Source organism: Nymphaea colorata, chromosome 10, assembly GCF_008831285.2.
Source record: "Nymphaea colorata isolate Beijing-Zhang1983 chromosome 10, ASM883128v2, whole genome shotgun sequence".
In the NCBI taxonomy this organism is placed as follows: domain Eukaryota; kingdom Viridiplantae; phylum Streptophyta; class Magnoliopsida; order Nymphaeales; family Nymphaeaceae; genus Nymphaea; species Nymphaea colorata.
In genome coordinates this window covers 23354641-23366894 of record NC_045147.1, presented here as the reverse complement: position 1 = coordinate 23366894, position 12254 = coordinate 23354641, and the positions used below count along the sequence as shown (strand labels likewise).

Below are 12254 nucleotides of genomic sequence, written 5' to 3'. Positions count from 1 at the left end.
CATTTCTACTGTTATGGTTCTCTTTTGTTGAGTTTTGCGTTGGATTTTGGATTGATCTTGTTGAGATAAAAGTATTGGTCTTTCGTGGCATTGAATTCTTGTTTCTGTTTTTTGCTGAAACATTTGCATGCCCATTAGAACAGAGCATTATAGGGTTGTTCTTTTTAGTTTTCCCTTTCTATGCAGATGGTGTAAGAAGCTTGAGTAAATATTCATCATCGTTTTGCTCGGCGATGCTTTCGATCGAGAAGAAGCAGAAATAAGTCGTGTACCCGCTTCGACACGTCACACGGGACAGGACAGGATATGGCTTGGATCGGGTCTGAGTCAGGCCCGATCCAAACCGTTAAATCTACCTGACTTTTTAATGATCTTAATTTGACACGTAAGACACGAGATACAGCAGGATATGGCTTGGATTGGGTATAGGTAAGAAAGGAGAATGATCTCAACTTGTTTGCATAGAATGGCCGAAGTCGTATACACGGATTCCAATGCCGACCACCCAAAACATAAAATCCCAAAACATGATAGTTAGACCAATGAAAGGATACTCCCTTACAAGTAAACAAGCATAAGCAAAGACTCAACCCCAGGTTTTGGTTTAGAAACCAACAAACCAAAACCCATGTTCTGGTTGGGTTTTGATGTAGATATTGAGTAGTATAATATAAGACAAAGAAGAGTTTGACACTACTTGAGAAGAGGATGAACATACGCTCCCAAGAAACGTCGATAATCTCATGTAAGTAGATTTTGAGATCCTCCAATTCATTATGAGACACTTTCCCTGTAAATCAAATCAGATTTTAAGTAGGACTGTTTGTCATACAAAACTAAATCTGAATGAATGCTAAGTTAAAGCCTTAAGGTCTGACCTAAGATCTCGTGTTTGATAAACCTTGGCTGTTGGTTGTCTGCCCTGCCGCATGAGATCTAGAGATTTAAGATCCAAGACTGCCAAACACGGTCACGGTGATTCATTGAGTGCTTTACTTGTGCAAAGTTGTCCGTGGATGCAGAAAAACTTCATTTTTTCACAGCTGATTTTAGCATGCGGCTTTCAATTTTACATGTTGAATTACTTTCCACGGTAGATGTCTTGTAACTCCACGCACCATTTAGCAAGGCTAATAGGTGTCCATGCATACATGGACTGGGTATCGAGGAGGACGCCATGGCCACAAACTTTTCGCCCCAACCAGGTTGGGTCTGCTCTGAGTAGCAATTCTCTGAACATCTCATATGCTGGTACACCTTTTCCACCTCTTACACGTAGATTCTTTTTATGTCACATGGAGGCACAAGAATGGAGGAGATGGCCTTATGTCAAATTGAGAAACAATCACCACTCTGTTTAACAAGTGAAAAATAGAGACCAGGATATGTGTTCCATCATCACTCAAAAAAAGGACCTTGCTATTTCTTCTTCTTTATTGGCCAACCACAAAATTTAAAATGTGACTTTCAATATTCAATGAGAACCACCTTCATGGTGGCAGTACAGGAGCTACAACCCAAATTACTCCAACGAGAGTCACCATTATCAGAAACCTCAACAAAATGGTGGAGATCACCACCTCACTGTTAATTTGCTGGTTTTTCATCAACAAACTCACCCACCTGCTTCTGGGCTAAGGTGGAGGAAACCCTGTTAGAAATAAATGACCCCCACTGTACTCCCTTTTAGATGCTCATCGCTAAAATATTTCATCTGCCAGCTGCTCGAATGCACTTATTGGACTTCTGGTTATTTTCCAATTGAAAATTTGGAGCACCCAATGTTCCTATAATTAGGAAGTTGCGTAAACACAAACATAGAGGCTACTTTCTTTCTGGGAGCTTCTCAATCAACTCAGGTATCACCTGAAATAGGTCTGCTACAAGCCCGTAATCAGCTACCTGTGACCAACACAACAAATAATGACAAGTGAAACAAAGACATAAGAAATGAGGTAACGAAATGAAAATTCAACACACAGGGCATACACGAACCAATGGGGTTTAGGAACAAATGAGAGAAACAGGTCACACATAATAGAAATATTCGGAAAATGAAAGATGTATAACTACGTCTGCAGGTAGAATACCTAAATTTCATAATACTACTAGAATGGAGCAGCATCTCTCTAGCCTCCCCATAAATGTGCAAAAATGGTCTATAGCTCCAAAACGTCACAGATAAACAAAACCATTATGATTTGATAGATCAGTTCCTCATGCCTGGTGCATGATCATTCCTATGACCAGATGATGAACATTGTTCAGAAACTATTAGAGCTTATCCACAAGGCCAAGTGAAGTCGTTATCAAACCCTTGGAAGAGAAGAAACTACCAATTAATTCTTAAGAGTTTGCAGGCAACTAAAATAAAAAAAACTCAAACATCCCTGCAATACAAAATTAAGGGTCTAGGGATACTTGTGAATGAAAATATCACAGCAGCTCTTTCTGAAACAAAAGAGAACAGACAATTAGATTCCCTGTGATTGAAAACGTCCAAACAACACACTCTACATTACTTTTAACGCTTGCATTTTAATTACAGGCACCTGTGAGTCTACATGACCCTGAGACACTATTAACCATCCAAGAAAGAAAAATGATATTTTTGTTATAAGAAACTCAGACAAAAAATACATAATATATGGTATTTTAATACAGATGGAGTCACAACTAGTACACTCCCCATCCATCACTTTTTATGAAATCTATCACAGAATCATGAAAATGACAGAACAATAACTTTGTGACCACCTGAAATATAGGTGCGTCTGCATCTTTATTTACAGCAACTATAACCTTGGAATCCTTCATTCCTGCCAAATGTTGGATTGCACCTGAAACTCCAAATGCAAGATACAGTTCTGGAGCAACAATCTTTCCAGTTTGGCCAACCTAAGCATTTGAGTATAAAAATGTCATTAAAGATGACAATGAAAAGCGGGTTGTTTAAAGGGAAACCAAGATAGGACTACCTGTAACTCATTTGGAACAAATCCAGCATCAACGGCAGCTCTAGTTGCCCCAACTGTGCAACATCACAACTCTCAAATTAGAAAAGTTCTTCGAAGCAACAAGAAAATGAGGTCACACTAACTTGCACAGGATACACAGCAAGGAAAAGAAGTGGCATGCTCCAGTTTGCAGAAATAAATACTGTCGCTTGGACCACAATCACCAATTTGCATTTTCCCAATTGTTAAAAGCTTCATTACTTAAAATAGGTCGCTTACAGAAATGGCCAAAATTATCTTTATACTTAGTAAATGTAAAGTCCAGGGTTCAAAAGTTGAAATACTTAACAAGAATACAATAATTACACAATTGTCTTAAAAGTTAAAACCCATCTTTGATTATCAGGCCATGGACATGGAGGGAGGGGGTGGGGGAATGGTCATTTCAAACAAAAGGATACTAGATTCAGACTTGAATACATACAATGTTAGTTTGGTAAGTGAGGAAAAAAGGCTATCAAACTTGTAAGCACATGCACATCTCAAACACAGAGCACCCTTAAGGAGCATCGCATTTGTGCACCTAATAATACAAGTTTAGGGCTTTAAGCATCAGACAGCATCATATACAAAGAAGCAAATACAAAAGTCCCAGAACTCATACCAGCTGCACCTAGTTTGTCTGCCAGCTTTTCAATTAGTTTAAAATTCTCTGCATTTTTCAGACCCCTGCCTCCAGTGACCACAATATGTGCATTACCTAAATCTGGGCGTTCTGTCTCTTGAGATGTGTGGCCCAACCATTTTGATTTTGAATGATAATCTGTATAAGGAAATAAAATGTATTTTACTTCAATTTTGGAAACGTAACAGTAACTTCATCTACTAAATATGCCTTAGCAACAACCATAAATGGCAGACTTGCCCCACCATAAATGTAATATCAGATGCAAACAGCCGAACAAAAACATAAACATGAAGCAGATTTGAACTTGAGCCACGTCAAATATTGAAAGTGTTGCTAAACTTACCCTAAAAGAATTCAGGAACTGGCGAGGACAAATTGGATCGAGCAAAAAATAGCAGCAAGTTTAGGAGGAACTTGTGAAAAGCTCGATATCCAAAGAAAAAGTAGGGCTTCACATGCAAGCGAAAAAGTGGGTCCATCAAAGACTGAAGGAGTAAAAGATTACTGAAATGCAAATGGTAGTTTTCCAAAAAACTAGCATCATTGAAAGGAAAACTTAACAAATGCCCACAAGTTTCTCTATTGACTTCACGAACTTATTATATACAGAAAAGTGATTCCATCACTTGATGGTCAGGCATTCTTTACATTTGACATATTCACCAAAACATGTAAGTTAAAAAAAAAAAAAAAAAAATGTTACTCATGTTCAATTGGAGGTGACCAAGATTAAAACAAAGAGCAGTAGCACGAATCATGTGAAACAGAGCTCAATATCCATCTTAATGAATGAGCAAAGAGACTACCAGCAAAGACTGAAACATCAACATGGGAGACAGGGGCAGCATCTGGTCTTGGGTCGCAGCTAGACAGTGGAAATGATGTGGGTCTGACAGTCAGCATACACGGGTCTGAGCCAGTATAACAAACAGTGGAAAGAGCATTGCCAGCATAAATTGGCCTGCAAATAGAGTTCAGCAAAATACATAAACCACAGAAGCGACCAGCAAAACAAATGGAAGAAGGAGCATTATCAGCATAAATCAGACAAGCTGTGTCAGGTTCAGGGATACTAGGAAATCCACAAAAGATGCATATCACACTGTTGTGTGTGTCTGCATGCATCTGATAGACAGGAGACAAAAAAATCATGATCTTTTCTAGTAGATAGATCATAGAGATGGATGTAAAGTAACAGTTAAAACTCAAACTGTTGACAATCAACTTTCCTTAACAAAAAAAAGCTGCATATCCAGGAACATCTCAAGGAAACAGGATTAGGCATCCATGAAAGCATAGAACCACCTAGCCATCCACATCAGTTCTCTGCCATAATCATAAAAGAAAACATGCAAATAAACCAACAGAAGCTCAGGCATGATGTACATGAGATGACAGAACACCCAAATGCTGATACAGCAACTAAAAATATCAAAACATAACTTTGTACTGGATCAAACCTTACAAATAACCGAGATGCGCGTATTTCTATGATATCTGTAACAGGAGAAACATCTAAAAGTGCCGCAGCCCGTGGCAATATGTTCTTTCCAAATGAACTTGAAGCCATGACTATATGGGAATAGACATGCTTTTTTTGAACTGAATGGATCAGTTCTGCCCAAGGTTCAGCAAGAGGATGCATTAGCTTCTCCGTTTCAGCAACAAGCACCTGCACTTGAAAGCACAATTCATAATGAATAGGTCAGCAAAAGGAGCAGAAAATAAAGCAACATATCGGCAAAAAGACAAAAAAAGGATTCTTGTCAAACTACTGAACAATGAAAACACCTCAACTACTTTAAAAAAAAAAAAAAAGCGGATGAACTTGAAGAACAAAACATGACACACCGAATGCTTACAACAAAGAAGCGCCAATTGTATTCCCCTTGCGTGAAATGAAGGAGATAAATGATGTCGACATTGTCAAAGTTGCAGTGACACATGACATTACCCATTCAATCACCAATAACAAACATATGATATTTGCCATGAAATTAGAGCAACATTTGTTAGAAACCAATACCACCACACTGACAAATTTAGCCAATCATTTTCAGCTGGGGTATCGGCAAGAATTGAAACTCTCAAAAGCTTCAAATATATAGCAGATGTAATGTCCAGGCAAGCTTAGAAGAACTGAAAAAACTACCTGAGAGACTGAAGGATGGCATGTGGCAGCATGATTAGCAGCTGCTTCGACGGATGGACCAGAGCCAGCTAATAACAAGGAGATCGAATTTCCCTCGGCAATAGCCTCAGCAGCAGCCACCGCACTCAACGATGATGGTTTCACCGTTCCACCATCATGCTCGGCTATGACTAGAGTGCTTGCCTACACAAATTTGGAAAAAATTCGTAAAAAAGATGCAGTAGGAGACCCTCATCGGATCTTATTAGTTGACATTGAATGGGTCACCAAACTATAAGGATGTGTTTCCATTGTTCAAATACATCGATGAATCGAGGAGCTCCTCCTCTGCGGTTGTTGGATGCAGCAGCCAAATAATGCATTCTGAAAAATAAAATTTAATTTCCCAGTAGTGGGAGCACGGATGCATCCAAATACACCGCACCCACTTTCCATGTAAACGAATATCCTGAGGCTTCGTTTTTCTGGAACTGCATGCAATATCCAACTTATCCGGATAATCACGGCCTTCGTTTCAACTCTCGAACATCCCCCTTGCCACAAGCTTATTGGATAAACTGGGGTATCGTACTCAGAGTGATGCGATTACCCCGGTTTATCTCGCTTATCTAAACAACCGAACATCGAATTGACAATAAATAACGAATTTGAGACGGAAAATCATATCAGATACGGAAAAAGTCAGAATTCCACTTCATAACTTAAGACCGTCTTCTCCTGCGAACCCTCGTTGGACAGCTCTTCACACATCCCAACTTATCCTACTTTTTCCGGATAAAACGGAAGACTCAAGTACCTCTCCAACTAAAATTACCAGGTCCTGGGTATCGAAGGGATCGCCCCCCCAAAAAAAAAAAAGGATTATCCATTCACTCGATTCCCAGAAGGAAATTCAGAGTGAGGAATTCGCAGGAAGCCGACCATGCACAAAACCGATAGGCGATTCACATGGGCAGGGAGAAAATGAAGAAAAAAAACACATAAGGAAGACTTACATATCGATGGAGAAGGCAGAAAGACGGAGGCAAGACGGAAGAAGCGCGAGGTTTCCTGAAAATCCTACTTGCCAATGACGCTGCCATCTTCTCTCCTTTGGTTCCTCCTCTTCTTCTGCTGTCTTCTTCGACCGACTGGTAGGATTGTCCGTTTTCTTTCTTTTTCCCTTTCGAGTGTTTTGTAACTTTGTTATCTAGGAGAGCCGATCATATGACCCGTCGAGTCGTATCCTCAGAGGCAACCGAGCGTTCTACCCGGTTAATGGCCGCCAACGTTACTGGAGAGCCCTGATACATGCTCATCTTATGAACGGCGAGATGAGATCAACGAATGGGATTTAATAAGCGGACCCGGATCGAAGTCCGAACGTGGACTCCACCTAGTCCGATCGAATCGGGTCTTACCTTTATCTTATTTGGAGGAGTGAGAATTCGGATATGATTAATTTTACAACTTTAAATCCCTATCATGAAACATGACCTCAAATGAAATTTATCACTTTAAATTCTACCTTATTATGATCAAACATGACTTCAAAATGAAAGAAAACTGTAAAATTTTTCAAAAAAATTTATTATAGTAAATTTATCACGGTAAATTTTTCTTGTGCATCAAATGAATCCTAAAGTAAGATTGAAATTAATTGTTCAAAGTTTTTGAACTTGGATTATACTCAAATGGAGAACTGCATAAACCTTATCATTAAGATCTCTTTAACAAATTAAGTCTAGTTTTTTCTAAGAGGGTAATGTGGTACCTTGTTACTGATTCATACAATCATGGGAAATTTGAGATGTGCTTTTGACAATTTCGAAAAGTTATGTTGTATCTCTGTATCAAGTTTTAAGTGTTTAATAGAGCGATATAAGTAAATAGCTCGATGTAGTTGGAAAAGCATCATGCTTGTTGGGGAAAGCCAATAAGCTTGATATCGGGAGATTTTTTAAAGTCTTGCGATATGTACGACAAAAACAAGTAAAACAAAAAAAATCTCGGCAAAAATGAATATCTCGTCATTTTTTTATAACTTTTTGTTTTTGCTTTTTATTTTAAAATTTTTCAAGATTTTTAACTTTTTTAAATGCCCAAGAAAATGCTGGAGAAAAAACATTGTCAATATTATCATAAGAACGATATTTTTGACGATAGTTAAAACCAAGGCTAGAAGGAATCTCTATTTTGAATCAAATTGGATGTCTGAATCCGAATGCAAATAATGTGGCGCCTCAAAAAGATACTTGAAACCACTAGAATGGAGTATGTGGTTGTATAATCATGGTTTCATTATACCCAAGATGTCACATGGAAAGTTACTAAAAGCCACCTAACCTTTGAACATACGTCAAATCGGTGCTTAATTTTTAAAAAATAAACCAAAAATGGCCACCTATTGACGTAAAATATTAAAGCTAGTTTGATATAAAATAACAAAAAGTATCTCCCTTAAAACCATGAATAATCTTTCATCAACATGAAAGGAGTGGTTCCTTACAAGAAGCTTCTTATCATTTTAAATCAAATTTAATGTTTTCTATCAATGGGGGCTCTATGAGAATTTCTTTCGTAAGTGTTGTCCATGTTGTAAACTTTCAAAAGTTGAGTGGTCGTTTATTTTATATATATATATATATATATATATATATATATATATATATATATATATATATATATATATATATATATATATATATATATATACTATCAGGCTTCTTAATTGTTGGACAGGTGAAGATGCAGATATTTAAAACTTATTGTGAGGCGCACTTGGTATTGTTTAATGCTGTGCCTCCAATAGTTTTATTTTTAGATCGGAAAGATCAAACCCGCCAAATGTAAACTATGAGCCGAGAAAACGACAAGGACCGAACCTTCAGTCGAGTAGTAAGTTTTTTCCTTGTTTCAGTTTTCCCTCACTGCACATGCGCTTTAATTGTACATCAACCCACCATTTTGACACATCCTTCCAACTTTCAACTACTGGTATTTAAGGTGTTTTTTATTTGGAAGCAAACCCTATGGTAAACTCAAGTATTAAGAAATGCTCCAATTAACGTCAGGTGATGTTCATCGTCGCAAGTGAAATGCCATGCTTTAGCAAATCGTTGATCATGGTTACAATAGTAGGTTCGATTTTTTTGCTAAACCGATTGAATTGAGTCCAAAACAAGAACAAATGAGACCTCTATGTAGATTAAGTCCAAGGTTCACCCTAGATGGAAAATTTTCGATTTTAATTTAGGCTGCACAACAAGTCGAGCCAACTCGGGCGAGTTCGAAACTCTGCTCATGCTCGACTCGCTTATAAACAAGTTGAGTTCGAACTTACAAAGATGTTCGAAACGATAAACGAGTCGATTCAAGTTTAAGGAACTCGACTTGTTTATACTCAACCCAACAAGCAAACTCGTACTCTATATAATATGTCAAAACTAGTTCACTGATTTTAACTTTTAGGACAAATTTTCACAAGTTACAACAGTTAAACGCTTACACAGAGTTACATGAGTTAATGTTTACACGAGTTAACGCCTAAACGAGTTAAATGGGTTAAACAAGTTGAGTTCCAACTTGATTTTGTATAGTCAAGTCGGGCTCGAGCTTGTTATAAGAAGCTCAACTCTAGTTCGAGCCGAGCTTGAGCTCGAGTTTATTGAGCTAAGTCCAGCTCAAGCTAGACAAGCTCTGACTTGACTCGGCTTGTGTGCAGCCTTAATTTGAATGCATATTATTTTCAGAATCGTCCTACAATCGCGCCATGCTGATGCAATGAACCATGTGTTGTGGTACGAAAGTTCACATGATGTATTTTTATAAAGAGATTATTTTATTCTGACGCAAATTATTTAAATATTGAGGCCTTAGACCGTAAGTATCGAGAAGAAGGCTGGATTTTTCAAATGAAATGAAAGTGGGTCAAGATCCTTCTACGTCGGGGTGAAGAATCGAGTGCATGCTTATGCATGTGAGGTTGATTTACCAACTAACTCGGCATAACATATTCACTGATATTAGTTCATCATTCGGCTCCTTTTTTTTTCTTATAAAAAATTACCATCATACCCTTCTTTTGCATTAAAATGATCGATTCGACCCAGTTTTAGCCTCCCGAATGTCCAATTTCCCCCAATTGGCTCCAACTCTTTCTTCATTCGAATTATATTATAGACAGAGAGTCTCGAGGCTGATGTGAGCAATTGCCTACATAAATTTATAAAAAAAATATTTATTTTCATGTTCATATGAATTTTTTCATTTACATATATTAATATTTCTTAAAAATTTAAAATTCTATTATTAGAGCCCCTTACTCAAAAATTCATGGACAATCGTTGGCAAGTCACCAATAACAAATGACACACATATTTTGAGGATGGAGTGAAGTTATTTGTTCTAGTAAACACATTAGATGTTCAAAAATGTTCATTTTTAGTGATCAATGCACTTTTAAAACAAGAACATCTTGAATTTTAACTTCTTCATTTAACCGGCAATTTTTTTTATGTAAACAAAGCGATTAAATTAAATAAATTAATTGAACTTATTTGTGTTAAAAAAATCAAAATATAAATATACAATTGAAAGTTTCACAAGGCCGTTGATGTCATGGTACGTCCTCCACTGTTGACAAAACGTCAGCTGTACGATTATAACGTGAGAAACACTTTTTTATATTGACCGATTTACCCTTCCGAAAAGCACAAAGGGTCACGCCGGAATGGAGCCTGAGTTTCGATTCGGGTGAGGCTTGAAAACAGTACAGAACCAACAACGAGATCTTCCCACATGGATTAAATTCAATTAAAAGATTACGTCGGATTCATGTGAACCTATCCAATAATATCTGATTGAGTGAATCTAAAATATGAAGTTTAATTCATCGAACCTAATCCGATTAAGTGAATCGAGATAGGAAATGGATCGTTTAGAGTCTTTTGATCTCGCGACCCACTTCAAAGTATATGTCTAATATTATAAAGAGTCAGAGACATTTTATGAATTTACCGTAACGATTGGGCTATGTATACAAGACATGAAAACTATTGCTTCAATAAATTTATTTCAAACTTTTAACCCAATTTAAAGGACGTTCACAAAACATCATTGTTGACAAACTGAACCTAAAAATTTAATTTGACATAGAAATAAAATGTCGAATTTGAATGAGATATTTATAATATTTTGTTGATCTTTGATCATGATAAAAAGATCTTATTTTAGTGCTAGTACTACGCTTATGACTTTGCTTTAGTGAGAATGATAGATCCAAGTGACATTTTAAGAACACTATAATCTTACTTGTGTGTTGTTTAAAAGAATTATGTATCAAAAGGTACGGTTAACTCTAGTTCAGCTATAAATTGAGCCTAAATTTACACGTGTTTGAGAAATGTGACCCTATAAGTTTTTTTGGCAAATAGAACACTCACAAAGTGTTTCATCAATATGTCTCAATCATTCATAAACACATAATTATATCATGACATGAATCTGCCTTAATATTTGATGTCACGAAACACTACCAAATGATCCTATAGGTTTCCAATGTGAAAAACTTTTCTAAGGTAACAACCACCCGTTTTTTTTTTTACCCCTAAACAGGCCTTTGAGGAAAGTAGAAGTTATCCAGGTGAAATTTATTTGAGATTTACTTTTTCCAACAGGTGCATGCACTTTGAAAAAATATGACAAGAAAGACGTTTGAATGCATCAAGTTGGTATACATTTTCTCCAAAGAAGACCAACAAACTAGACTGCAGGAGGTAGTTTGCCAGCGTTTTCCTAGCTAAGCAGCTCACGAAGCAAACAGCAAAAAAGGTACGTGAGGAAAAGGACGATATCTCAACTTCGCTTACTCACCTTCCTTCACTTTTCGTAGCACTTCTTATATCTTTCCTAAGAAAGACAAACCCCTGCCGTGTCGCAAAAGAAGAACGAAATTTCTTACCGACCAAGTACGAGTCTGGGAAATTCTTTTCTCTCTTTTTTTTTTCCTGGTATTTTGTCGCAAAAGTAGCCCTTTCGCTTCCCACAGAAGGAAAATGGGTGTTCAGGAATCATGACATCATGTTTCTTGTTCCTATTTATAAAATTTTACTCCCATTTATCTGTTAGGCCATTTCACGATTCATTATATTTCGCTTTTAGTTATTTGATTTTATTATATCTAATAGTTGACATTATTTACAACGAACGAAAACTCCCCCTCGTCTCGTGTTTGCGTCAGATTGAAAAGAATGTCGGTTCCACAGACGCGTGCGTCCCGTAAATCAAACGCGTGAGTAACACCGTTAATTGGGAATTTTATGGGAATGGGAAAATAGAAGAAAGGGATGGTCGTTGGCCACTTCCCCTGGTCTTTAACTGACAGTGGCACCTCCGTGATAAGTGGATCTTACGTGGGTATTCTCCGTAACAATCTCCTTTTTAAGGTCCTCAACGGGCGCGAGGACGTGAAGGGGAA

The 12254-nt window shown here is 37.3% G+C and overlaps 1 protein-coding gene across 1 annotated transcript; it reads right to left on the bottom strand.

Moving 5' to 3' along the window:
• Window positions 1-1411: 1411 nt before the first annotated feature.
• Window positions 1412-7084, bottom strand: LOC116263307 (electron transfer flavoprotein subunit alpha, mitochondrial). Its single transcript, XM_031642996.2, has 8 exons — window positions 6793-7084; window positions 5798-5980; window positions 5106-5317; window positions 4452-4606; window positions 3622-3780; window positions 2979-3031; window positions 2758-2898; window positions 1412-1902 (listed from the first exon to the last, which is right to left on the bottom strand). The coding sequence occupies exons 1-8, from the start codon at window positions 6877-6879 to the stop codon at window positions 1825-1827; spliced, it is 1068 nt and encodes a 355-aa protein (XP_031498856.1). The 5' UTR covers window positions 6880-7084; the 3' UTR covers window positions 1412-1824.
• Window positions 7085-12254: the final 5170 nt, after the last annotated feature.